Genomic DNA, 27,685 nt, shown 5'->3' on the forward strand with positions numbered 1-27,685 from the left:
TCAACACATGGTATTGGCCTGAAAACCAGTCATGGTTAAAACACAAAGCCTTCATAAAGAGTCTGTGGGTAAATAAAATTCGATCCTGACTCAGTTTAACAGTCTGAATATTTCCCATCAGTTTCTCTCAGAGCTGGACCGTTATGCAGAATTTTCCATTTGTTTTAACTTTCAAGAGGGAATGGAACAATTCTGCTATGGTAATAAACAGTAACTATACCCCACTGATGTGGCACTCTTGTCCCATAGGATCCTCAGTGGGCTTTGCCAGTTGATGCAGTTACATACAGAAATCCCTTCTCTGCAGAAATCCAGCCTGCTTTGGGACAGGGGATAAGACCAAAAAGACACATGGCAGGCAATATGCATAGAGTATTGTAGTTTCTGGGGTGAGAAAGGGCAATTTGTCCCATGACACCAGCACTGATAATCATGGCCTCATACACTTAGACATGTCCAGTCTCACACAAGCCTGTGACTGCCCCTGTCAGCTCCACCACACACATCCCCAACACCACCAGCATCTCAGTCCTGTGGCACCTCAGACCTAAAAGCCAGCTTGAGATCCTGAAGCAAGAGAGAGGCAGTGTCTGGGGATGATGCCAGTGGGGTGACACTCCTGAACAATGGGCTGATGCCTCTGTGTCCCTCCTGGCTCTGTCTTGTATTGCCACGTGCTGTATTTGAGGGGGAAGGGGTTGCACGAGTTTCTCCCATATCTCCAAGTACATCACCTGACATGATACTGGAGCTTTACCCTTCAGGTTTCTTGACCAACCAGCATGCTTTGTAACACCATGGAGCCAAACTGTACAGTGAGGACACCTAAATCATGTGAATGTTTTCTTAGCATCAAGATACTCGTGACATAAAATTAGTCAGTGATTGCTTTTCAAGGCAGGTTTTCCACTTAGTCTTCCAACTGGCTTCTGTCCTAAGCCTGTGATACTGTCCAAGAAGTCCAGTACAGGATGACCTTCCAATATAGGTCACAGAAAAGGGAGCTCATAGGAAACTTCAGTAGTTCATCCTTCTTAGCACTGCCTCTCACAGTAATGTGCTGGCAGCAAAGCTGGCAGTGCTGCATAGCTGGTCCCTCCCCCCCTTAGACTGTAGGCTGATTTTTTTGTATGTACTTATCACCCCCACCTGCCCATCTCTGGGGGGAGGTCACAAGATCACAAAAAACTAAGTGGCATATTAGGTCATTTTTGAATATAGCTAAGACTCATGTGATTTCTGCCTCTATCTCATCCTTTTGTATGCCGGTCATACATATGTGAATGTGACTTGTTTTTTCAGGTCCTCTCTCTGTCTAATAATGATACTGCCAGGCCAATTGCATTTGTGAAGCTCAGGGTGAAATGCAAACAGCAGGTCTGCAGATCTGACACTATTAACCAGGCTTCAGACCAAAGGTTTGGGCTGCACCAGATGCCTCTGAACTTGCAGGATACTTGGCTTTGCTGTCAGTGTCACAGATCCCTCCACAGAAGAGAAAAAAGGGTATTTGTGGTACAGAAAGATAAACCCTTCCCAGCATAAGGACTAGAACAACTGTAAAAGTGTTTCTCTACCCTAGGAAACCACTCAGTATTAAAAGTGGAAAAATAAGAAAGTTCTTAAAAACAGGGAGAGACATATTCTTTCCATGCAGCCACAGTACTGACTTTTGATGAGACTGGTGAAAGTCAAATATTGGTGATACCTGAATTAGCCAGGGGTCTCCCATCCTCAGGGTGTTCATGAAATTTCTTTCTCCCAAAGTGCTGTTCTACTTTATGTCATAAGAAGCTCTTTTTTGGCTCTCTGAGTCCACAGGTCAGAGCTTAAGACACTCACCCAAGGTGCAAGAATGGAGATTCAAATCCCTCTCTGAATTCAGCAGAAGAGGGACCTGACCCTGGGTCACTCACATCACAGGTTAACATTTCATCATTATATCACTGGCTGCTCTGCTGCCTCACTCACACTTTTAGATTCAACTAGAGATTCACGTGCTTCAGGGAACCCTCCCAAAACGAGTTTCACCCAATTTCTCTGGATCTCATGAATCAACTCTTTTTGGTACAGTTCTCAAGTGTGAGTTTGTTCAGATACAGTCATGCTGAAGATAGAGACTGCTGTAACATCCCTCACCCCGTGTGCGGCTCTGGGGATGGGAAGGAGCAGGAACTCTTGCTCTACATGAGTTTCCATGTTTATGACATGTTCCCCTGCCTTAGGACTTCTGTTATTGTTGTTAATGTTTCCACATTCCTGACACACACGAAACAAGTTCCAGTGTACCTAAACCAATGTGCCTAAATGCATGCAGTTATTTATTTCAGTGTTGCTCCTCCATCAAATTAACCATTCCATTGGCTCAGCACGGTGGCATTAATTATCCTGGTCTCTTTCCCCCCAAAATTCCTTTTTCTGGGTTTGGTAGATTACTCCACAGGTTTGCGATTTGGTAGGCTAAAAACTGAAGAAGCATCTTCAAAGGATCAAACAGATTCAGGGCAATTTTTCTTACATCAAAAGCTTGGCAGCATGTCAAGAGGTGTGGAGACTGCCAGTCAGTCCGTGTGTGTCAGCAGGAGGAGTGCACATGGGCTGACATACTGTAACATGAGGCTGCAGGCAAGGGAGATAGGCTGCTCTTTGTACACCAAGCCGAGCAGGATTAGGATACAATTGACAGAACATTGCCACTTAAATGCCTTAACCACTTTTAAGATATTCAGCAGTTACCAATGGACAAGAGTCCTACATCTCTCCACAGATTTTCTTTATTCTCCATTACCCAGTACATTTTTCTAATTGTGCAGAGGGATTTACTAAGTTATCTGTCAGAGAGCATCCACAATTTCATTCATAGCACTACTGCTATTTATGGGAAAAATTATACAAGTGTCAGGAGAAAACTGATTTGGTATTTTGACTGAAGGGAGACAATCTGTCATATGCAAGCCATCATATATGATGGAGCTGCTTCAGGGAGCTGCTGAAGTACGAGCACAGCATGCTGCTGCCCCAAAAGTTTTCTTTTCTCCTCAGACTGACAGCTGAACATACCCCCAGAGGAAAGTGCACCAAAATAACCAAAAGGACGAGAGAAAAATCTGTCAGGGTCGAGGGGGGACAAACCCATATGGAATTGCAGGCTCTCTGCTCAAGGGACAGAGGCAAAAGAGAGCAGAGCATCTGTTGGCATATAATGCCCCTTGCTGAAGAGATGGGATGAGTTTCCAAAATAGCAGAACCTGGGGTGAGGATGGGGTTAAACCCACATTCTTCTTGCACAAAGACTGCACACAAGTTTACACACTAAACACTGCTTAAGCGCAGCCCAACTTCTAAAACAAGTGTAAGGAGCAGCTTTACTCTTTGTACCTTTTTTGGGGGGCATGCTCATCTATAAGCTCAAATAACGTTTGTCCTCTCCATCAAAGAGATTACAGAAAGAATTTTCTTCTTTTTCAATCATGAGACCTTTTTCTATTAGGTTTTAGGAGTTAGGCATTTAGAGGGATTCATTCCTTAGATCACATTTTCGCTTCTCTTTTTTTTTTTTTTTTTTTTTTTACACCATTGCGTTCCTCATTGAGGTGAACTTTTTCCCAGCCTTCCCCTGACCTATCTCTGAAAATAAAGTTTCACCCACTTCAGTGCACTTCACTGAGGAGCTCTAGATCAAGATCATCACCTCCAGCTGCTGTGTGGAGCAGTGCCACCTGTAGAGCGCAGAAGTAACCTTAGAAGAGCCATATTTTGCTGCACCATCATGTGTAGGTGCCCAAAGTCCCTCAGGTGGACCTCCCTCCTGGTGTGATGCATTGCTGCAAGAGGTTGCTTGGAGCTGAGCACTTGTGCAGGGGAGGTTGGGCTGTTAGTGGAGGAGGAAAAAAAACTTCACATCTGAGCACTGCAGAGATGTGAGGCCACCAGCATCACCCAGGTTGCAGAAGGAAGTTCAGGGTACTCTCCTTCTCCCTTGGCCCTCGGGGAGACCTTGCAGGTGGCCGTATCACAGTGGCAATTTGAGGTGGAGACAGCTGGAAGCACGGGGGTTTTACCTTGTGGTGATTTCTATTTCTCCTAGCAGGACAGGGCACAAAGTTGAAATTTCAGTGCTGCTGTGTGGTAGTGGTATAGACAACTAGAGTGATAAGGGACAAAGTGGTGTGTTGATGCAGGTGGATGGGATGGTCTCAATTAGAAAAAAAAAATACCCATAAACAGCTTTTCAATTCAGTATTGTTTTTGCCAGCCATAACTTTTCATTCAGCATCACTTGTGAACTAATTTAACCCCAGATCTGCTTGCTTTTCTGATTTTGCGTGGAAGCTGAAAGGTGAATTAGTGGCTGTAATTCCACTGCTTGTGCTCTGTATGACTGATCACACAGGTCTTCCCCCACCTCCTAGGTTTAATTATATGTAATTTTGATTGATACCACTATTTGTGTAGAAGGTACAACAGATCTACTCCTGGGGAACAACAACCTGTAAAAATAAACAAAGAGGCTTTTGCGAGATATTAATGCAAACATTGATCAATCTCCCATTGCTTTGGTAGCCTGCTGAAAAGCTCATAAAACACTAAACTAAACTGTTCATTAAACTGGCCAGGCTATGCACGCCTAATGTGTGTTGAGTGTGTTTCAGCTGCATGGTGCCTCCAGGAGGGAATGCAAACTCTTGTACTGTTGTACTGCAGGAGATCTTCTTAACATCTTCTCTTTCCTTTCCTTTGCAGATGATGCCAGCTCAGGAAAGGATAGCCAGGTACCCGAAGGCTCCAACGGAGAATATGAAGATCACTCTGGGAAGCAGTGGGGTAAGGAGCAGTGTACATTTTTTGGTTTTCCTCAGTTCTTGGTTTCTTGCTGCTCACGTGGCACATTTCTCAGTTGCTGAAGGAGAGGAAAGGCAGAGCAACTGGAGGGAGTTCTCTCTGCATATGGTCAAATAATAAACAGAGTGTCAGCTGAACATGCTGGTGTGGATGGATTGCATCCAAGGGTCCTGCGAAATGCAGCCTGTGGTCGGCCCTAGGGCCCCCTGCCATATAGCCCAGCATGGTTCTCCCTTGTATTTGTTTTTCTGGGCAGGGACTTTCTTTTGCATGTGCAGCTATTATAGCTTTCATAGACTCCCTATAAAAAGCATATTGACTTTTACAGCAATATTTCCAAAAGTCCTCAGTGCCAACATAACACTGCTCTCACTGAGGGCAAATGGGAGGTCTGACTTCACTTCAGGAGAATTAGCACTAGGCCAAGCTGAGTATTTTTTAAAATCCCCCTCTCTTTTACACACCTGCCTGAACTTTTCTAAGCCTTGGACTGTTCAGACATAAGATTTTGTTGCTATTGCAGAGCTTTGGGGAACTGCTAAAATCTGACTTGGAAAGAATCACCGCAAGACTTGCAGGTCCAAAGTTTGGTCCAAGCACTCCTTCAAGGACAATAAGTTGTCAGGCTGATGCCAAACAGCTTTTGACCATTACTGACAGGAGTGTGATGTGAGTTTATGAGCTCCATGGATGAAGCACAGCATTTCTATTTTGCTCATACAGTACATCCTTCCCTTTAATATAGAGATGGCGTTTTACCACATTTGTGGCCAAGAGAAACCTCATAGCAGTGGTGGGGGTGGAACCTGACAAGCTTTTGCCATATGAGTACCCACCACTTAAGCTGAGGCCAGTTTTCTTCAGGAACTGGCAAACAAGTGCTGTGGTGTAGTCCAGGCTACATCTAAATCAGAGATTTGTCTGAGACTGAGCTTTCTCAGGGAAAGGTAACCTTCACCCACTCTGGAAAGGTAACCTTCACCCACTCTGGAAAGGGATGACAACATTCTAGAGTTAGAGAAGGAGAGTTGTAGATAAACTACAGGTCAGGAAGGCTTCAAGGAGAGATTCAGCAGCTACTAAGAAAAGCTGCCATCTCTCCACTCTTCATTATCATGGTGGAGACAGGAGCAGACAGGGCAGACAGATGTGCTCCTGGTAGAGCTGCAGGGTGATAGATTGATACAACAATAATATTATGAAAAAGATGTAAGCCCTACTAGAAGGATTATGCATTGACAATCTCATATCATAGTGTCACTCTGTACTGCCCTGACCCAGACCTTCTTTGTGCTGCAGAGTGTTCCTGAACCTCTCCTTTTTCCCCTTTCCCTCTCTCCTTTCTCCTCTCCCCAAGAAGAGAAATGCCTGGGGCAGGCACACACCCACCAAAGCCCTTTCCATCCAGCAGTGTTCACCAGCAAATTGCTGGTGGGAGCTGGTGTGAAGGGAAGGTCAGTTTGTGTCTGCATGTCTTTGGAGGGTGATGGGTGAAGAAGCAGTTTGTGTTGTCACAGTCCTGGGCCCTGGAGAAGTGTGAGAGGAGAACCACGATGAAAAAAGCTCCACTTTGCTTTCCATGTATCACCATGGTATCACTGGGGAGAGGTTCTGTCCCCATCAAGAGCAGGGAACTGATGTGGGGAAAGACAGATACCCCCATCCACGTCTTCCCACAACTGACTGAGCTCTTATCAAAAATACTTGAAAGTATTTCAATACCTGGTTGCATCATGACACTTTTTTTGTAAGTATCATTAAAGCTGGAAGTGTCACTACATGGAAGTAATTGTGGTGGATCACATACAGCTGGAACTGTCACTACATGGAAATAATTGTGGTGGATCACAGCAGACAACGTTTCAGATAATCACCTCATTTTGTTTGAGCAAACCTGACAGGAGCCTCTGGGACTGATCCATGCCCCACAGGGAGAGGAGACCACAGAATTCCATCACAGGTCCTTGTGCTGACAGGCTTCCATTTCATTTAACTTTCATTAACTTCAATAAGTCTTCGTGGTAAACAGCATTTCAGCTAGGAACCCATACACAACACTGTCTCTTTGTCCCCATCCACTTGTGTTTTCCCTTGCTCTTGAATATGACATAATTTACACTGTACAAATGTGTGGTTCATGTTTATGAAGCAAATGCCAAATGATGGGGAGGAGAACAAGCATGTGAAGTATAAATAACACAGAGACACTTTGTAATGGCCTTTGCTGGCACTCCAACAAGCAAAATGTCTGTAAATGGTACAGATTTGGGGACAGACATTTACTAGCACCAACTCAAAAGAGATTTTTTTTCTGCCTGCCTCTCACACTGCTGCTTCTCCTCTTTCTCCTTTGTGCTTGCTAGGTCTCTTTTTCTCTCTTATGTATGTGTCTCTTTCTCCTTTTTTGTTAACTGGCTTTTCTAAACTTGTCCAATTCAGGCTTTTGTCAAGGAAACATTTAGAATTGTGTAAATGGGATCTGGTTTCAGCATATTGCACGCAGCCTGGAGTAGCTTTTGAGACCACATAATCACTTAACCTTTCCTAAACAGAAGAAGGAAAAAAAAAGGCAGAAAGAGCCTAAGAAGTGTAGCTTTACCTGTAGTTTGTTGTGTATTTGTGCAACCAATGTTGTACAAGGAGTGAATGCAAAACTCCAGAAAGATTCACAGGAGTCACAGTGAGAGGAAAATCAGAAATGTTAAAGCCCTGCTTTTTTTGGGTGGAAAGAGAGTTTCTGTCTTACAGTGCCCTTACTGAGTAGGGATGCCACCAAGTCCTTCTGAGAGCTCAGTCACTCCCTTGGCTCTTCAGTCTGCTGGGGAAGCGTGACTGTCCTGGCTCCAGCCTGCTCTTTGATGCGTTAGCCCCAGCCCAGGAATCCCACCTTCCCCTACCTGGAGTTGCTGGTCTTGGAGTAAATTACTGCCATATCAGAGGATAAGTGCAAATGCACCCATTTCACAGCTGATTCCTGACCTCTCCATGCACCTTGCAGACATTTACTCAATTTCCCCAGTGACAGCCCTTATCAACACCTCTCCCTCGGCTCAGACTCAGACTTCGGAATGTCGTTGCCCACAGCCTGCAGCTCTGGCAGGGTTCATTGTCAGGGAGGGTGATTGTTTTTTTTCTGGGAGGGGGCCTCCTGCAGCAGACCCCAAAGGGAACACCCAGCAATTTAGGCACCACGACCTGTGGAGTGGGTTAGTATGTCACACTTGTTGCTCAGCTGTCACGGCAAAGACTTTCAGTGCCGGAGTTACTCCGGTTCATTGGATTACACATGAAAGACTCTGTATGGAGAGTAAAGCATTTCTGAGCAAGAGTTTGGAATAACATGAAGTGGCTGGGACCCAAAATGACAGCCAAGGGGGGCGAGGGAAGGCTGTGGAGACAGATGGTTTCCCCTGTGGAAAAGGACCCTGCAGAGAGGGGTATGCCAAAGGGTGTCCTCTTCCAAGAGGGAGGGATGTTGTCCAAGGCTGCAGGGGGGTGAGGACTGAGGGATATGTTCACAAACCTCAGAGGGCAATGGCTGCCATTCCACAGTGCTTGGAGACAAGAAGCTGAAGACCAGCATCCTCCTTTCAGGAAAGCTCCACTACAGTGCACATCCCAGAGCTCTTGGCCCTCAGCCCTGGGCAGCAGGGCTGGCTGGCTGTTAGAGAGTCCCACCATCCTGTAGCTGACTTCCCTCATACCTGAAGCACAACTTTCTCAGCTTATTTTGATGTGTTTCATGCTACTGAGGCTGTGGCTTTGCAGTTGCTCTTGGTGAAGGCCAGTGGCTGCCCAAGGAAGTGGTGGAATCACCATCCCTGGAAGTGTTCAAAAAGCTGCCTGAGGACATGGTTTAGTGGTGGAGCTGGCAGTGTTAGATTAATGGTTGGACTCAATGATCTTAGAGGTCTTTTCCAACTTTAATGATTTTACGATGGGCATAATTCAACCCCGTATGCCACAAAGCTGGCTACTCATTACCTATTTCTTGTATTTCCCAAGAAAACAGTCAGGGAATATTTACCAGGAACATGCAAAAATCCAGGGCGACTGTCCTTTGGGGCTGAGGAGTAATACCACAGTAATCAAGGAGTAGTGTTCAAAAGTAGGGGTAAAAACCTGTTGTGGAAATTCTGAATGGTCTTGGAGGAGAAACTGGTTTTGCCAAAATAAAACAAAAAATAAATAAATTTTTTTAAAAAAAAAAAAAAAAAAAAAAAAAAAAAAAGGAAAAAAATCTCAGCAGAAGCCTGCCTAGAAGCGTGCCTGGACTGGCATTGTGTAGTTAAAGTAAATGTGAGAAATTTGTAATTTCTTTTGAATTTTTCATTACTGTTCAGATTTTGCAGGTAGGGACCTTGCATTTCTCTAGTGTTCTTGTCACTGCTGTTAAAAATAGAGGTGATTTCTTTGCTAAGATGAGTAGCTTAACCCATGATTCTGTCCACCAGCAGCTCTTGATTCAGATTCTCTATTTTTGGGATGGACTGGTATTGAATACCTTCTAATAACAAGCTCAAGGGGTTTTTACTATGTCTTTCCATTTCTTTGTTTGCTTCTTTGGGCCTTTCAACACAAATACTGTGTAAACTGAAGTTGAATAAACTGCACACTTTTAAGTTCAGATCAATGTACAGAAGTCTGACACACTTCTAAGACTTTCCTATGTATTGAAAAGTTGTTGACTCTTCTTAAGTCCCATTAAAGCCAGTGAGAACTAAGGGGCAAAGCATCTTTGGAGAATGAAGCTTCACGTGACAAGCAAAAAAATTGAGAAAATGGTCAGGAATCTGAGCTTTTTCCTTTGGTCTTGGCTAAGGACTTGCCTTTGTGGCGTGGAATATGGTAACAATTACAATGTGATTATGGGGCCGCGTTTTGCCTTCAGCTGCAATAGTGTGATTTTGGTCTCATTCTGTGAGGTGATCTGGTGCAGTTGCCTTAGAGACACAGAAATTCTGGGGTTGTACTAGGCAGAAGGCTGATGCAGTGGCCATAGCAGTCCAGTAGACTTTCCGGTGCATCGGGTTGGGTAGTGTCTCCTTTCCAAGGAAATCGGTTTGAGCTGATATGAGGGAGAGTGGTACACTGGTGTGTGTGGGGCCGCCAGGTACCTCTCAAGCAAATTTGGCCACAACACTTGACAACATTATCCTTTTCTACATGTCCTTTGCTCACCACGGTCAATTTTTCATGCCTCTTGCAGCCCGGCCCAGGTTCACACAGCCTGCCAAGATGAGACGGAGGGTGATCGCCCGTCCTGTCGGCAGCTCCATCCGCCTCAAGTGCGTGGCCAGCGGGAACCCAAGGCCTGACATCACGTGGCTGAAGGACAATAAGCCCCTCACTCCCCAAGAGATTGGGGAGAACAAGAAGAAGAAGTGGACGTTGAACCTGAAGAACCTGAAGCCAGAGGACAGTGGGAAATACACCTGCCGGGTGTTTAACAAAGTTGGAGAAATCAATGCAACGTACAAAGTTGAAGTGATCCGTAAGTGCAGCCTCTGGGGTGGAAAGGCGGGGAGGAAGCTTTGAGGAGGAGGCTGGCTGGGTGAAAAGAGCGTGGTGGCAAGTGTGCAGTACTGGTAGCTGGACATAGAAATGGGGAAGTGCTAAAAACATCAGCAAAGAAAACATTGCTGAAACTCTAAAATTAACCTGACACCTGGGAAAGACAGAGGAGCAACAACATAATTTAGTAGATGAAATGAAGATGGGTAGTTGGGAAATAGTCATCTCTAAGGGCACCTGTATGATAAAACTTTACCATTGCCCAGTTCAATCTTATTCTACCGAGAGGGTCAATTCAAGGGCAGACTGAGAACTAACTGAGAAAGCCTTTCAAGTGCCATAGAGGAGGGGTGAAAATATTTAGGATAGCCCAGATTACTCTGTCAGAATGGGTGAAACCAATCAATTGAAAATTTAATCTAGAAGTCTCCAAAGGGAATTAGCAGAAATCTTATGTCTAGATTAGCCAGACAAGGCTTTAGGGCCAGATTCTAAAAAACATTTGGCCATCTGAAGCTCCAGGTGGGTATAAATGAGATACTTAAACAACCCCTGAAAAATTCCCACTAGGGTCCTGTCTGTATCTTTAGATGCCCACATAGTTTTAAAGATTCAATCCTTAGAAGATGAGCTGTGGGGGATTACCCTGCATTGTGGTGAGGTAAATTGCTCTTCTTACTATTTACCTATTCTGATGCTTGCTCTCTAATCTGTTTCCCCTATTATTACTGAAGATAATTATACTCAAATCCTACCTAAGTTTAACAGAGAAGAGCTCTTATTCTTAAATCATTGTGCTTTGTCTATGACATCATCATAAGTTGTCATGGAAATGATTACAGAGCAGCCAACTCAAGAAAGAGGAGATGAGCTGAGTGGAGGGAAGATTGAATAGCCTTCATTAAAGAGGAGCAGGGGCATGGGAGGCTATTTCCAGCCACTTTGAAAACATGTTGTTTGTCTGTGCATACATTTTAGCATGAGAAAGTTTATCCCAGTGTGAAAGATTGTTCTTAAAGGTAAAGATCTGTTCTCTGATAAGTCCTTTCCCCAGAATCACAGGAATTAAAAGCACATGTGGGAAGCTCTGTTGGGCTCTGAAGGCACAAACCTGCTGGACATCTGGGATTGATAAAGATGCAGCTGTGTGGAGACAGTAAAAACATGTGTTTACACTAAAACCAGGAGCAGAGGCAGGGAAATGAATCAAGCCCCATCCTAATGGCAGCTGTGGCATTTTCACTTCATCAAAACCAGACAGCACCAGGAACAAACCCCTTTCTGTGTCCCTGTTTATCTTGGTTTTTATCAACTTAAAGATGTATGTAACCTTTGTTTTCATTAGCTTTTGCTGGCCAGGAGTGAAAACAGTAACCAAAGCTGGAACCAGAGTCAAGGAGATAAGGGCATTAAGCAGTTTTCAGACATCTTTCTATTTTTAACATCATTCTGTGAAGCATTACAGGTTTTATTCAATTTCCTTCTTTTTTTTTCCCCCTGAGCCTCCACTCCTAAGTCCTGCTTATCTGAGTCTCAGTCTCCCCAGCTGTGATTACTGCTTGTAGTCCCAAGGCAAGGCCTATGGAGACCACTGTGGTATTTTTGTTTCCCAAGCACATCTTTAGAGCCCTCATTATTGAACGTATCCTGAGTTTTTGAAAGAGGCTCCATTGTTCCTTCCCCTCACCCCAAAGCCAGTGCTGGTGGGAGCTGTTTTGTTACATGCTCAATCCAACAGTGTTTGCCATCAAAAGGAGTTGATGATTGCCAGCAGTTACCACCCACTGTGATACCATAATTTCTCTCTGTGCCTAGGATAGAGGCTTGCAGTACCTCCTTGCCTGGAAACTGTGACTGATTTATCTGATTCTAACACTAAAAAAAAATCCAAACATTCCTCAGAATGAGGCATATATTTTTCTTTTTACTTTATGTGGTGTTGACACAACCTAAGGCTTACGGTCATGCTGGAAAGGATGGTCTTGTGAACCTCTTCTGTTTGATTTTCTTTCCTACCATCTTGTTTCCTTCCTCACCTGAGACTTGAATCAAAACAACGTTGTGAGAAAGGAAAGATTTTGTTATTGGCTAGAAAATCAAACGTCTTCTGTGCTTTTCCTCCACAAAAATTTTCTCCATGGTGAGCGTGGCAATGATTAGACTGAAGAAAGAAATACCCCAGCCCTCACTGTCTCTGAACTGGGGGGTAGCCACAGTGGTTACAGTGTGGTGTCTTAATAGATAAGTACTCATAAATAATCTGGTAAAAACTTGAGGTTGTGTCTGAGAAGACATAAGGTTCTGTCTTATTCACCTGTAAATTGCACCCTGCTGGACATGGTGGTAAGACACAGCATCACAGAATCACACATAGGGGAGTTGTTCAGCGTACGGAAGAGAGGGATGAAAAAATCTTCTGAAGAAAAAGGGCACAGAGGAAGAGCATACTTTTCTCCAGGTCTGATGCAGGTAGAAAAGTAACTTCCTTGTTAGAAACAGTAAGATTTAGGTTGAGCATGAGAACAGACTTGCTGAGCCTCAGATGATGGAGGAGTTTTCTGGAGAGACTAAAGGGCATCTACCATTGGAGGCTTTGGCAGAGACTGGGCAAAATTGTATTAGGAGAGGTTTGCAGAAATCTCAGCCTGCCTTGGGGCAGGGAGTCAGACTAGACTATCATTTTGCATCCCTTCTTCACTTCTTCCCTATGTTTGTGCAATTGCAAGTTACTGAGATTGGCAGACACCTTTTCCCATGTGTTTCTGTGCAGAGAGGACGAGGTCCAAGCCCATCCTGACAGGGACACACCCTGTCAACACGACGGTGGACTACGGTGGCACCACATCCTTCCAGTGCAAAGTCCGCAGCGACGTCAAACCCGTCATCCAGTGGCTGAAAAGGGTGGAATATGGCACAGAGAGCAAGTACAACTCCACCATCGATGTCGGGGGGCAGAAGTTCGTTGTGCTGCCCACGGGGGAGGTCTGGTCCCGCCCAGATGGTTCCTACCTGAACAAACTGATGATTACTCGAGCCAAGGAGGAGGATGCAGGGATGTACATTTGCCTGGGGGCAAACACCATGGGCTACAGCTTTCGCAGCGCTTTTCTCACAGTCCTGCCAGGTGAGTTTTCACTTTTTTTTTTCCCCATTTGTACCAGCAGTCTGCCTCATGGTATTAATTACACAGCTATTGATGCCTGTTGGGCTCCCTGGCCCTCTGTGATGCCGTGCTGATTTAGGCTCGCCCAGTTCTGATGAGAATGAATGGGGGACTAAATCAGCCCTGATTTAAAACAGTTCCTGCTGAAATCCTGTTGAAGGTGTTTTCTTTTCTCCCTCCATGGGAAATAATCACAGAAGCACAGGATGGGTAAGATTGGAAGGGAACACAATGCGTCATCTGGTTCAACCTCCCTGCTCAAGCGGGGTCGTCCCAAAGCACGTTGCACAGGATTATGTCCACAAGATTCTTGAATATCTCCAGTGAGGGACACTCCACAACCTCTCTGGGCAACCTGTTCCAGTGCACAGTCACCCACAAAGTAAAGTTCTTCCTCATATTAAGGTTGACCTTCCCATGCTTCAGTTTCTTCCCATTGTCTCTTGTCCTACTGCTGGGTACAAAGCAGAGCCTGGCACCCTCCCTTCAGATGCTGATGGACATTGATGAGGTCCCCTCTCAGTCATCAGGGTGAAATAAAATGAATTTTCTGCTCCCATATGGAAGAGGAGCTTGGAAAGGAGGCTGCAGTTTCAGACACTACATCATTTCAGTGCTAGGGTGCTGCACAGGAGAGGGGAACTGAATAACAGCACAGTTTGCAACCCCATTCCCTTATATTTCTCCTTTCTTTTGCCCTTATTTATATTGCTTTTGCTGGTAAAAGGAAACAATTATACAGGACCATAAAATGAGAGAAGAATAAAAACTGATCTGGTCACAAGGAAATGAAAAGAATGAGTGGGAAAAACAGAATGATTGGTTAGTTGAATTCTTACCCAGTGGTCCCCTGGGGTCCCTGTACCAAACTCACAGCTGCTGCCTCCTCTCCCCAGACCTCAGAGCTGGTGGCCACATCCAACTAAGAGTGTGTTTGAGACACACCACCTTTGCTTGGCCATTTTCTCCTTTACCCCTTGACTGTGCAATTATCTACCCCGATAATTTTTTTTTCTTTTTTAAAAGGGCATTTGTTTCTTCCTCATCTTGCCTTGTGAATCTTGCTTCAGATCCACCAGTTTTATGACAAAAATAAATCATACTGCTTTTTCTTCCCTTTGTCACCACAAAGCCAGCACAGCCGAGAGAGTTCAGGAGCTGGAGCCAAAATCAGAACACTTTAGCTCTCAGGTATAATGGAGTGTCTCCAGTCGAGACACCAGTGACAGACAGTGATCATGAGCTGGTTTTCTCTGTAGGTAATGGGGGAAATGCTCATAAGTCCTGTAACTAAGGCAGCATGGCCTCTTCTGCTCCCTGATTGCCAAAACTCTGTGTCTCAGCAGCTGTCGAGAGTCACTGGCTTGAATGTAGATACTGACAGCAGGTTGCCAAGTAGGAGAATGCCCTTGGCATTGTCCTCTGCATCACTTGGATTTAGGACTAAACTCTGACTGAAAAGCCTGTAAATCCCAAGGAAAAGGATGCATGGGTGAGATATAACTCAAAGCCTCTGGGAGTTTCTGAACTATAGGAGTCTGATCCAGCTCCCACTGAAATCAGTGGAAGACTTTCCATTGATTTAAATGGGACTATAATGATCCCTAATGCCAGAGCCAGCGCCTGCAGGCCTGTTGTTATTGGCAAAGATGAAGAAGGAGAGCCCAGCTTGCCTTAAGAAGCAAAGATGTGATTGTAAGGCCATGAGTTAAAAACACAATTTTTCTTGTAAATCTACCAGTTTTGACATAGGGAGCTCTGAGGAACAGCATGGATGAGTATCAAAACACTTTCATTTCGGCCTAGCAAAGGATTTCTGCCAACCAACGTGAAGACTGTTGTTTTCATGGTCACCTGATGGGTCAGTTCTCTGATCCTGTCATGCTTTTAGCAGGAGGGTGGACCAGATGACCTCCAGACTTCCCCCCAGCCTAAATTATTCTGTAATTTCCAGTGTTAGTGACTCAAAGTTTTTGTCTATGGAGGTCAACAGTACAGATCCTTCTAACTTCAAAGAGACCACATGGTATATATTTAACATTTCAATCCAGCCATAGGATTATTTGTCAAGGAGAGAAAAAGACATTAGTGTCATAAAAGAAGTTTGGCTTGAAAGTTAAGTGATATATGTTTGAATATAACATATTGAGCGATTTAGATAGCCTGTGGTTTTAGAAATTTCTTGGGTGTCTCCCTGCAAGCTGAATTCTGTGCCTAGATATGTTTCCAGGCTTTGGAATTCCCAGCTGGTAGCTATCTAGACAAGGATTTTCACAGCTAGAATCCTACCCCAGGGCTCCTTTTGGGTATATAAATCAAGAGATCAGGCTGAGAAACCAGAGTGGCTACTCAGGGATGTACAGGCTGTTGGCAGCCTGTACATCCCTGAGGTGAGAAAGATGATGTCTGAAGCATCTTGTCTCCTCCACAGTAGCTGAATTGACTGCCTTTGAAAAGCCAACAGCAGCTCCAAACAGACTGGTGGAGGTAGTGCCCATTTGGTGTAGGGAGCTGTGGATACACTTTAATGCTGTGTGAACTTTCAGTTCTCCATGGCTTGGGCACCAGTGAGGGGACACCTGCTCACCTATGTTTTACACATCCTTCAGCCTTCCTTCCAGCCACACAAGAAACTCAAGAAAACACCTCTGAAACCCAACATCTGTGCTCCCTGCCACGGCAGAGCATTGCTGAGTAGCTCCAGTATTGCTGGACGGGGTCACTAAAGAGTGTCTCAAGCCCAGCAGACAGAGCTACACCTGGCAGAGGCAGGTGGGCGCTGTGCTGTGTCTCTGCACAACTCCATCATGCCTCCTGGGCTGCTGACATGGAGGCATTACTGACGTGTCTCGTGTTGTGTCCTCCAATCCGGGCAGCAAAGCTCACTCCATCGCAGAGCGAGAGTGTTAGGAAACTGTCTCGGGCTGGCTCTGGTGCGTCCATTAAAGCTTGGATAAGAAAGTTAAAAAATCCTCCAAAGACTCCCCTCCTGACCCCTAAACCAGAGAAAATGAGTTGCTTGTCCTTCCAGGAGCACTGAAAAGCAAAGCAGTTACCAAACATCATGTGCTGGCTTGATTTCTCCCTCGTTACTTGGTCTGGCAGGGCTGCCAGACAGCCTGTACAACAGCCAGCCCGAGCGTGACATCTGTTTTGAATCCGCTTTGCCTGCATTTAATTAACTCTTTCTGTCTCTCTCCTGCCGTAATGTCCAGATCCCAAGCCTCCGAGTGCACCTGTGCCCCCTTCCTCGGCCAGCAGCCTGCCCTGGCCCGTGATCATCGGCATCCCCGCCGGAGCTGTCTTCATCTTCGGGACGATCCTCCTGTGGCTTTGCCAGTCCAAGAAGAAACCCTGCTCCCCTCCAGCTGCTGCCCCCGCGCACCGGCCACAGCCCCGGGACAGGATCTGCGTCTCCCAGGTCCCGGACAAAGACTGCATCTCCTCCATAAACTATGAGGAATACGTGGCCCAGCAGCAGCACTTGCTGTCCCAAGGGCCTGCGCTCGCCCCAGCCATGGCGTCCAAAATGTACCCAAAGATTTACACGGACATCCACACCCACACCCACTCGCACGTGGAAGGCAAAGTCCACCAGCACCAGCACATTCAGTACCAGTGCTAAGAGCTGGCCCTGTACAGTAGCTCGTTTTTGGGCTTTTCTTCGTGGTACCTCAGAAGAGACTGCTCCAAGTCAGCTCTCACTGCCAGCAACAGGCAAAGCAGACAGAAAAGATTTTATATATAATTTTAAATATATATATATATACATATATATAATTGTATATGCGTGTGTGTATGTGTGTATATATATATGTGTATATATCTATATCTATCTATATAAATATATATATAATAGAGAAAGACAGAGAGAGAAAAGAGATTTTTTTTTTTTTTTTAATTATTGCAATCAGGATGTAGCCGAGGAATAATGAAGGATCTCCAAATCACAGCAGAGAGGCAGCCATCTCCAACAGCAAAGCCTTCCTGGATATTTTAATCAAGGTGGCAACAAGTGAGGCAGGACACAGGGATGTGAACCACCACCTCCTTCCTTGTGTTACTAAGAGGAGCAAGTAGAGCGAGAGGTGTGTGTGGTACTTTTCTGGATGGGCACTGCTGTTCTTGTGCCAACTGCACATCACTTGTTTTGGGGAAAAGCCCCCAGACCTGTCCTGCTCTGAGTGACTCAAGCACTAAAGTACTTGAGGTTTAGTGCCAAAGCACCAGGAGACATAACCAATTCATCTCGTTGAGGGGAAAAAATAACACAAGAGGGTCTGGAAAAACTAATTTCCATTCACAAGGTGAAATGGTGAATACTTCTCAATCACGGTCAGCACAACCAGCTAACCAAGCTGGTTGGTTTGATTTCTGCAAGGTGAAGACATCCTGTTTCCCATGGGATGTTCTGCAGATCAGTCCACAAGAGCTCCCCTCCTCTGGTCCCAGGACTCAGTGCCACTGCCAGGAAAAAGGAGAGAAGGAATGAGGAACATTGTACAGAACACCTTTATATTTATATTTAAGAAATAATAATAAATAATAATAATAATAATTGAACTGCTGATGGTGAAGAAAGCAAAACACACTGTCCTTCTCTGATGGCTTACGGTGACAAGCTACTGGATTTTCTACATCAATGCAAAATACATGAAAGCGTTAGAAGAAAGTGTAAGAAACAAAGAGAATGAAATAATAATCTTGTAGGAAAAAATGCATTTGAGAAATACTCACCTAGGTTGTGTGTGGTTGTCCCCTCCCCTCAGATATCATTTTGGAAATGATAAAACTTCATTGCAGTTCAACAGTAAAAACAGAAAGAAGAGAAAATAAATAAGGACCATATTGAATACCTATATGGACTGGGAGTGAATCCAATTGCAAAATATAAAACCTTTGTAATTCTATATAGAGTTTAAACAGAAGTCATGTATATTTAATTTATTTTGTTAAACAAGAAAAAAAGTGTATGATATTTTCCTTGAAACAGGCATTTCTATACGTATTTTTGATCAAAGAAAATAAAGATTTTTTTTTTTCAGGTTCTGTAGATGCCATGCTCAGAGTATGCTCGATGTAGCTTGTGACCAGCTGTACTTCTCCTAACCTGGTGGTCACCTGTCTCTATACCTTTGTACACTAACTATGTGTAATCTCCTATCACCTCAGGTACTGTTGGTGCCAGCCTTTCCATCAGAAACTCACCTTTTTCACTGCTTATATTCTGACTGGGAGGGTCTGCAGTGGCCAAGTCACTTCTCATGGACCCCGTTCATCTTCAGTAGCAGAGCTCTGTGCTCACACTATGCATTTTGAGGGGGTTGGGGAGGAGGTTTCATTAGGTTTTTAAGCACAAATCTGCAGTGGGTCGTCATTTTGAAAGGAAATTTTGCATATCAAAACATAACAATTTGTTAGGCTGTAGAAGGAACTTTTGCCTCAGGGTGCCTGGAAAGGGAAATATGAAACGTAGGTGAAACAATAATTTGTAAGTGCAGCTGCTTTTGCACACCAACAAGAGGCACCCAACTCCTCAGCGGCCAAAATTTTCTTTAGAGAAGGTAGCTTCAGCAATGCTGAAACTGTTTGCTCTTCTCTTGAGTTTCATTTAAAATTTGCTGGTAAAAAAAAACCACACTGAAAAATTGAAATATGACAGTTTTTAAGTTTGAAATTACTTCCTTCTCAAGCTTGTTCTGTGAAAGAGATCCCCACCAAACCAGCTGCTCCGTTTAAAAGTGAAACACTTTATTGAATCTGAAACAAAGCAGTGCTTTAGGCTTTGCTTTTCTCTGAACATTTCTGAAGGTATTTGCTCTGTGTTGACCTGCAGTGATTTTTCTGGTGGTTTGTTTGAATCACCAGCAAACCAAACAGTTCCCTGTTTGCTCAGCCGCAGTGCTGTGAGATGGGGCCCCGATTCACTGAAATACATCAGCTCCTGCTTTCCTTCATCAATACATGCTGCTTTCAAAAGGTCCCTTTGCCTTAGTCATGGGATATCCATGTAATAACCCCTACAGAAAGACCATTCCTCACAGTGGTCTTCCTACAGAGGTTGTAATAAAGCAACCCATTGCTAACCATTGTTTCTTTTTCAGCAGGAGGGTCCAGTTAAACTTCGTTAACACAAATTGATGAGGTCCCTAGAAGCTAAATTCAGTATAAGGGTACCTTCATGTGCATCCTCTCAGCTTCAGGGAAACTTAAATTTGGGGACTGAGGACTCTGTTTGGGTATAAGGCATGATTTAGTCAGGAGTTTTTATGGCTGTAGTATACTGAGTAATTTCATTAAAAGTGCACTTTGTACACTAAGTGCATCACCTTTATTTCAAGAAGACCATACGTGTATGAGAGATACTAAGGGCTGCATCTCATATCTCATACCTGTGGGAAGCTCCTTACTGCACCATGGTACATCCCAAGCTACTGCACATTCCAGCAACATTAGAGGCATTGGAAAGGGCAGGATTCCCCTGTAAGGCCATGGCCCTTCTCTGCTCTGTAGGCCAGTGCTGCAGCAAGAGGACACTTCTAACACATGCAGTGTTAGTGGTGCTGATTCCAGCTTCAGAGGTGGAGGTGAACACTGGGCTTGTATGGTTCAGCTGAGCAAACCCTGAGAGATTATCTTACAGCACTTTTTCAAATGGCAGCTATATCTCTGACCCTCAGAGAGAGGGTCAGTGGGTTAAAAGAAGCAATCCTGCATTTCCCATACAGCCCTTCCAGGCTGTGTGCAGCACTCTCCACCAGTGCCTTCTGGCCTTTGTGATCCAGCTCTGTAGTGTTTTATCATGCACTCAAAAACTGGAAGTTGAAGGAGTGGCTTCTTCCTGCCCTTTAGAGCTCCTGCACTAGAGATAAATCTCCAGTGATGCTGGCAGAGTTCTCCAAAGGCAAAGCTGCAGTGAACTACCCAGTGTGCCTGAAGTATCAGCCCAGCACAGCTGCAGCTCCCAACTGTGGCACCAAGAAGGCAGATGTGGTTTTGGACGTGCCATGGGAGATGCTGTGAAGGTCTTGATTTGCAGAAAGCATGGGGATTTCATCCTGCCTCGGATATCTGCTCCCTCACGAGCATCTCCTGTTGCGCACCAAAACTGGTGGGAGATTCCCCCCCCCCAGGAAAACAGCATCATATGCCCTGTTTAAGAGGGGCTGTAGGTATTGTCTGGGCCTTTTGCTGGCTTGCTGTGCCTGGGAGGGGTTCATGTTTTTAAGGAATTATTTTGCCTCCACAAGGTACCTGTAAGGGCTCTTTCAAGTCATGCTGTCCCATGCCCTACTGCATGCCATTGATTTTTAGGGCTTGATTGTGCCTTGCATATATTGCAAAGTCTTCCTTAGTTTAAATAAATTCAACCAGGTTGTGCTTGTGTATGAATTTATTTTTTTTTCAGTGGAAAAAGATTTAGATGCTTCTTCATTCCTGAATAAGAGGGTGTTTAAAGAAAACCATAGTCTTGCCATTAGTAACTGACCCTATTTTGAACATGAAAGTTTTTTATTTCATGTATTTGTATACATAAACATATAGGCATATAGATGTACATGCCAGGCTGTGATACAGGAGGCAGTTGTACTTTTAAACCCATGGAGCTTCAAAGATCAAAGGAATTTTAGGCTTAAAACTCACTATCTTTGTATAATTTTATTTGCATTAGAGATCAAACATGGCCTTACCTGCCAGTTTGTGTGTGGCTTTTTTAAACTTTGTATGGACAATCTTTCTATGGTCGGTCCCTTTCAAACTGAAAACTTATCAGACATTGAAAATAAAAAGTGTTAAAGTGTTCTGTGATTTTCAGTTGGGGACAAATATAGTAACTGAACACATCAAAAGGAGGCAGAATGGCACAGCATGTCAGCATCTGTGGCTTTGTAATAAAAGTTACAGAAGAAACGGAATAAAAGGCCAGAAATTGTGTTAATAGATCTTAGAGTTCTGCAAACCTGCTGTGTTTGGAAGGAAAGGACATCTCCATGTGCTTGTGAGTGTGTGACTGTGTGTGTGTGTGTGTGTGTGTCTGGGATAGCACACATCACGAATTCATGCTGACAGGGCAAAGCAGACAGTATGACAAAATTACCTTGATACCACAGCTTGGTCTGATATTTTGTGTAGGTTCTGTGAAACTAGCAGAGGTATCACTTTTTTAAGTGGTTTGGAAAAGGTTTCTGGTTTTTAGTGAAAAGGGGCAGCTTTTGATCTCTTCACTTTTAGAGCCAAATGCCGTAGCTGCACCAGGAGCCAACACACAATTGGAAAGATGAAATTTTGGGGTACCAGGAATGGTGCAGCAATTTCAAGGTCAAGCCCAGCACCTTCCCCCCGTTTTGAGGCAAACCTGGGAATGTCTCACCACTCACTCCAGAGACAGCAAATATCGAAGCTGTGACCTCTGAAGTTCAGAAAAGCTGGCCCTCACACAAACTTCATCTTGACCTGACCTGGACCTCTGACCCAAAGAGCCCTGTGACAGAAATTGCACACTTGGGGCTGGAAAGAGGAAATATTTCTCTGTTGACTCCATTTCTGTGGCTGTCTGAAACTCTTGAGATTTTTGAAATACTGGAATAAAGATCTGGGGAAGATGTATCAGTGAGCTAAACCTAGGAGGTGATCAAAGATTAATAGGGAATTTATCATGGCTTTCCTGTCTGGGCAACACCTCTGCCTACATGAGGTATATTGAGCATGCCCAGGACTCCAGATCACCCAAAGTCAATGATTAACATGGAACCATTTAGGTTGGAAAGACTCCTAAGGTCATTGAATTATTCCCCATACAGAGCTTATTCCAACCCGTGCAGATGCCAGTGGGAAAAAATCCCGGCAATGTCCGCTGGGAAATCAAGGGGACATATGAAGTCATTGTAAGGTTTTTACATATTTGTGCTGGCTGGCTCATTGGCAGAGAAAGATGTGACAGGAGTTAATGGCCTGAGTGTGAAGCCAGACACATATAAATGGGAAATGCACATATACTGGAAGGAGTTGTCAAAGGAAGAGGTAGACAATGCATCTCTGAAAAATCTTCAAAACAAGGCTGGGTGCTTTGTGGACAGTGTGTTTGGTTGAATGGAAGATTTTGGGAATGCGATTAGCATGAAGGGATACCTCTAGCCCAGATGAGGTCATCTGGTGGGCCCTTCTGGCCCTAAAGAAATGCAGTTGAGATGCACAAGAGAGTGTCCTTGCTCCTGGCGAGGGCCATAGCTGCACCACAGACCTCAGGGCACCGTTGGGCACATGGCTGCCTCACTCAGGCTGCACACCCACTTGCCACAAAGCTATATGATCTCAGCACTTCCCAGCTTATTGTTGCAGTAGTGGCATAATTTATATAAACTGGGGCTCTGCATAAAAACTTACTGCCACTCTGTATAAACAGCAGTGCAGCCCCGTGTGTGCTCACACCCCTCCTTTACACGATCAGCACAGCAGAAAATCTCACTGCAGTGGCTGCAGTTAGTGCCGTGGAAGATTTACATGGGAATTTGAAGGTAATGACCTGCTCAGTTGCACAAACTCATTATTGGTGTAAGTATCTTCTATTCCCCTTTTGCCATGTGTGGGAGCCAGCCAGGATCCTGCCACTGCCCTCCCTTGGGGGTGGACACAGGCCCCTCCTCACAACCAGACGTGAGGGGTTGTATGTGGGGTTGTACAGGTTGGCCAAAGTGACCCTGCAGGTTTCCTATGTCCGTGGGATCCCAGTGGGTGACAGCCCACAGTCATGTGCCTTTCTCTGCCTGTGGATTGATGGGTGTGGTGAGGGTGGGAGGGGCATAGTCACAAAACCACCAAAATTTAGGGGGTGGATCTCAGCAGTGATTTCACAGAGGAAGAGATGAGGCATGAAGACACTGGCCAGGGTTAGGGTCTGTAATTCAAATGTGCTGGGATGGATCAGGGTCTGTTATTCTACATGTCCTGTGAGGAACGGCTGAGGGAATGGGGTTGTTTAGTCTGGAGAAGAGGAGGCTCGGGGGGACCTCATTGCTCTCTACAACTACCTGAAAGGAGGTTGTAGTTAGAGGGGATCGGTCTCTAGTGAAAGGATGAGAGGAAATTGCCTTAAACTGTGCCAGTTCAGACTAGATCTTTGGAAAAAAAAAAATTTCAGTGAAAGAGCGGTCAGGCATTGGAATAAGTTGCCCAGGGAGGTGGTGGAGTAATCGTCTCTGGAAAGGTTAAAGAATTGTCTTGATGTGGCACTTGGGGATATGGTTTAGAAGTGATTATGGTGGTGCTGGGTTGACAGTTGGACCAGGTGATCCTGAAGGTCTCTTCCAACTTTGATGATCCCGTAACCACAGAGGGCACCAAGACACAAAACCAAACCAGTGAGTTAAATTACATAAGACCACTGATCAAGCATATCCTCTGAACATCCTCCAGTTACTTATTACCCTTTAAATCTTTAAATCTCAGGATAGATATAAGGGAAAAATTCTTTTACAATGAGGGTTGGTGAAACCTGGCACAGGTTGCCCAGAGAGGTGGTGGATGCCCCATCCCTGGAAACTTTCAAGGCCAGGTTGGATGGGTCTCTAAGCAACCTGATGTAGTTGATGTCCCTCCTCATTGCAGGGAATGAGACTAGATGACCTTTAAAGGTCCCTTTCAACCCAAACCATTCTGTGATACTCTGATCCAAATGTGCTGGGATGCTTCCAGGCCACCTGCCAGATAAGTTCTGTATTCTGGACCTAGCAGAAAGTGCTAATAATTAGGAGACTGTAGTTGTTGCAGACTTTCCCTTCACCTTATCTTACCAGAAAGCATTTCTTGCCCAAGAGTCTCATCTTTTAAAAGTTTACTACAAATGTAAAAAAAACTCCCAACAAATCCCAGCACCAAAAGTGTGAATTATTGTAGTCAAAAATAGGAAGTAATGGCTGATAAAACCACATTTAAAATGCTGGTGCTATATTGACTGTTAAGTAACACATATATTTTGTCCATGTATAGAGTAGAGCACAGAGGAAAGAGGGTACCTATTTTAAATTTTTGTTTCAAGGCACTTTGTTTACCAGCTTCAGGTCTCTGAGGGCAATACACAGAGTTGTGACCTTTATTTGTCCTTATTTTAGCTCATACACTTTTTCTTTCTTTCCTCTTTTCCTTTCTGCCAGTCTGCTGTAATTAGGATTTAACATATCCTCCAATATACATGGACATCAGCAAAGCAATGAATACTCTTTGTTTCCCATTTTCACTAACCACATCCAGTCCAAAGTGCTATTTCTATCCAAGCTGGTCTATGCTCTAGTGAAAGGAGTAATAAATAACACTTTAGACCAGACTTCAAAATGCCTTTTTTCTTTTGATCTGAGTAATTAAAGTCAAGCTGCTATTCCTGAGCGTTTTCTGATAGAATTACACAAGTTACACAGCTCTTCATTTGTATCCTATTAAGCATAATGTTTTATTGATGCTGTTCAAACAATTAGTACCTAAATATGCCCCATATTCTCATAAAGAGGCAGTAGCAGTGTTAATGCTAATGCCCTGATTAACAGTTTGTTTCCATCCAGAGTCCACCATCGTGCTCTAATGGCATTTAATATCAATCAGGTCTTGTCTTTACTGATGCCCTTCTGAAGTTATTCTCTTCTACAGTCGTTTAACTGTGCAGCCAACTGAGGATAAGTCTAACAATAATGTTAAGTAAAAATGGCATTTCTCTTAACACAGGAATTTTTTAAGTTCATTGCAAGTTTTGGTTATAAAAAGGCCAGCGCTTCGTGGTGATCGGTCATTTTGACGTTTTTATGGTGTTTTTATTACCCCTGGCTCATTTCCATACTAAAGAGAACATTTGTAACAATACTTGCTCGCTCTGTTATGATTAGGATTGCGCTTTGTTCGGCTGTTGCTGCGCTCAGTAATGCTCTTGGCACACGTCCTCCCAGGCCCTGCGGTGTATTTATTCAAAAGGAAGGAAAAAGAAGTGTCTACTAAAACAATAAACTACTACTGCTTGCGTTAATGTGGCCATAACTTCCTTGTTCTGCAGACAATCAGTTAGAAAAGCTGTTAGGTAAACTTGCTCCTCCATTGCTGAAAAAATAAATATTCATGAAGCTTACAACCACCTTTTCCTGTACTTTATTATCTGGTTGAGAATGGTGAAGGATTTTAAAGTGAATGATTTAATCAAAGAGATAAGGATGGAGATCCAGACGCTGAAACCATCTGGGAGCTGGGATCTGAAATATTGTTGAGGTTTTAAGGCAAATTTTGGTGAGTTATTTCAATATTAATGTTATGCTGCATGTAAGGACAAGTTCAACCCAGTATTAATGTTATTAATATTGAAAACTGAAAATACTAATATATTCACTAATGCTGTCTAAGACAGGAGGCAAATGTGAAAAAAAGGAATTGTGAATGGTGGGGAGGGGCAATTAAAAAAGAGAGGGAGTGGTATCATGTCACCAGAGGTTTCCAGGATAAAGTCAAGTCATTACTTTTGCCACACTCTGTGTTTGTTGGAGCCCAGGAGGCAGCTGGAGCAGCTCTGGGGGACTTCCTCAGATACAGGACAAACCAGAGCACTCAGTGCCCACTTTGTAACACACAATTTCCCTTGAGCACATCTCTGCAGATCATCTTTCATTCAAAGTATGTTCTTGTCTTGCCTGCCTTTCAAAGACAAATATGAATGTTTTAAGGCCTAGATTCATACTTCTTAAGCAAATTAGCCAAATTAGGGACATAGTAATCATGAACTTCCTTAAATAGGGAAGAGGAACTGGCACTTCTTGAAGGTGGTTTGGTTTCTGGATGGAGATAAAGACCCCCAGTGTTGTTTCCTGTTCCACTGAAGACAACAAGATAAGCTGTATTTTTTATCCAGCTACCATCAAACCAAAGGTATGAATCTGGCTTTGGCAGTGAAATACACCACCAGAAAAATACACAAATAAGCATCAAATGGGTGAAGTGTCTATCTGCGTTACATTTGCCCAAATCTGGTAGAGACCTCAGCAAAAATAGTGGTGACTTTCCTTATGCTGCTGTGTTCTGCAGCATCCCTCTGGGCCTGGGAGGCTGGTGGTCTCCTGAACTCTCCCTGTGCATAGGAATGGGAAACAAAAGGAGATGATGAGAGGGGAGAGGCTTGCAGGGTGGGATTGCCTGCTGGTACAAGACCCAGCTTTCATCGCTCGGCTCCAGCTGCTGTGTGCTGGCCCCAGCCCTGGGCTGCCAGGGGAACCCGAGCTGCCCTCTGCCATGGTTCAGTAAGAGCAAAGAGCTCTCCCACTTGACATCAGAAGAGGCGTTTTGATGTTTATCTGAAACTCCCTTCCAAATGTGCATGTGATAGAGGCTGCGTGTAAGGGCAGGTTCAACCCTCTATCACACAGAGGTGATAAAACACTTTCCTCTCATTTTGGTTCTTAAGGCCTAATACTCCCATATGCCAGAAAAGATTTGTAAGGGGCCATAAAATCAGTACAGCTCTGTTTGCACTTGCTTTTTGGTTCCTTGACAGTGCTGCTGGGGCCTCTGTGCAAACACGACTCTGCAGTCAGCATTTGAAGTGCTGGTCCAGTTTGCCATCTTTGCTGGAACCAGGACCAAGAAACCAAAAGGCAGAAAATCACATGGGCAAATCAAGGTCACAGTAGTACTCAAAAATAACCTTGATGCTTTTTTTTAAAATTTTACAGAAACCAATAAAGAAAATTTACAGAGAGAAAACATATTACTGCTGTAGTCAATGATGAAGTTGTAATTTTATGATGATTAATGTATATGTCACCAGTACTGGTCAATGGGGAAAGCAATTTTATTGTTTCTAACCCTCTTGGATATTTGAGCAGTTCCATGGCAGTATTTTTAATACTTAATAAGTTGATGTCCCTTGGTTATTTCACAGTATTTGGAACTCAGAAGCTAGATTTTCTTTCCTTCTTTCTTTTTTTTTTTTTTTTTTAATGCAGCAGTTTAAATGCTAGAGCATTAGAGATGTATTTTGGTCTTTGCCTCTGGCAATGCCTGTGCAGTATATAAGGAGGACTACTCAATAAATCCCATTTTTCCAAGGCAACTTCCAAGGCATTGCCATTTATCAAGACTGGAAGCACCAGAAGTCCATCAGTCTGCATGGGACCACAGCCTGGAGTGCTCTTCTGTACAACC

At 44.2% G+C, this 27,685-nt stretch overlaps 2 protein-coding genes across 2 annotated transcripts in view; one reads left to right on the forward strand and one right to left on the reverse strand.

The window, feature by feature from the left end:
- The window catches only part of FGFRL1 (fibroblast growth factor receptor like 1), an 89,816-nt gene extending 68,911 nt beyond the window's left edge, over positions 1-20,905 (forward strand). Inside the window, exons 3-6 of the mRNA XM_050338458.1 lie at positions 4,744-4,824; positions 10,052-10,336; positions 13,127-13,480; positions 16,735-20,905. Of these exons, the coding sequence (XP_050194415.1) occupies positions 4,744-4,824; positions 10,052-10,336; positions 13,127-13,480; positions 16,735-17,144 (1,130 nt within the window). The 3' untranslated portion in view covers positions 17,145-20,905. The remainder of the gene's footprint in view (positions 1-4,743; positions 4,825-10,051; positions 10,337-13,126; positions 13,481-16,734) is intronic.
- The window catches only part of PTCD3 (pentatricopeptide repeat domain 3), an 822,782-nt gene that overhangs the window by 417,044 nt on the left and 378,053 nt on the right, over positions 1-27,685 (reverse strand). The window lies entirely within an intron of this gene.

The sequence above is a fragment of the Myiozetetes cayanensis genome, unplaced genomic scaffold, assembly GCF_022539395.1.
Source record: "Myiozetetes cayanensis isolate MyiCay16 unplaced genomic scaffold, myiCay2020 scf7, whole genome shotgun sequence".
Taxonomy (NCBI): domain Eukaryota; kingdom Metazoa; phylum Chordata; class Aves; order Passeriformes; family Tyrannidae; genus Myiozetetes; species Myiozetetes cayanensis.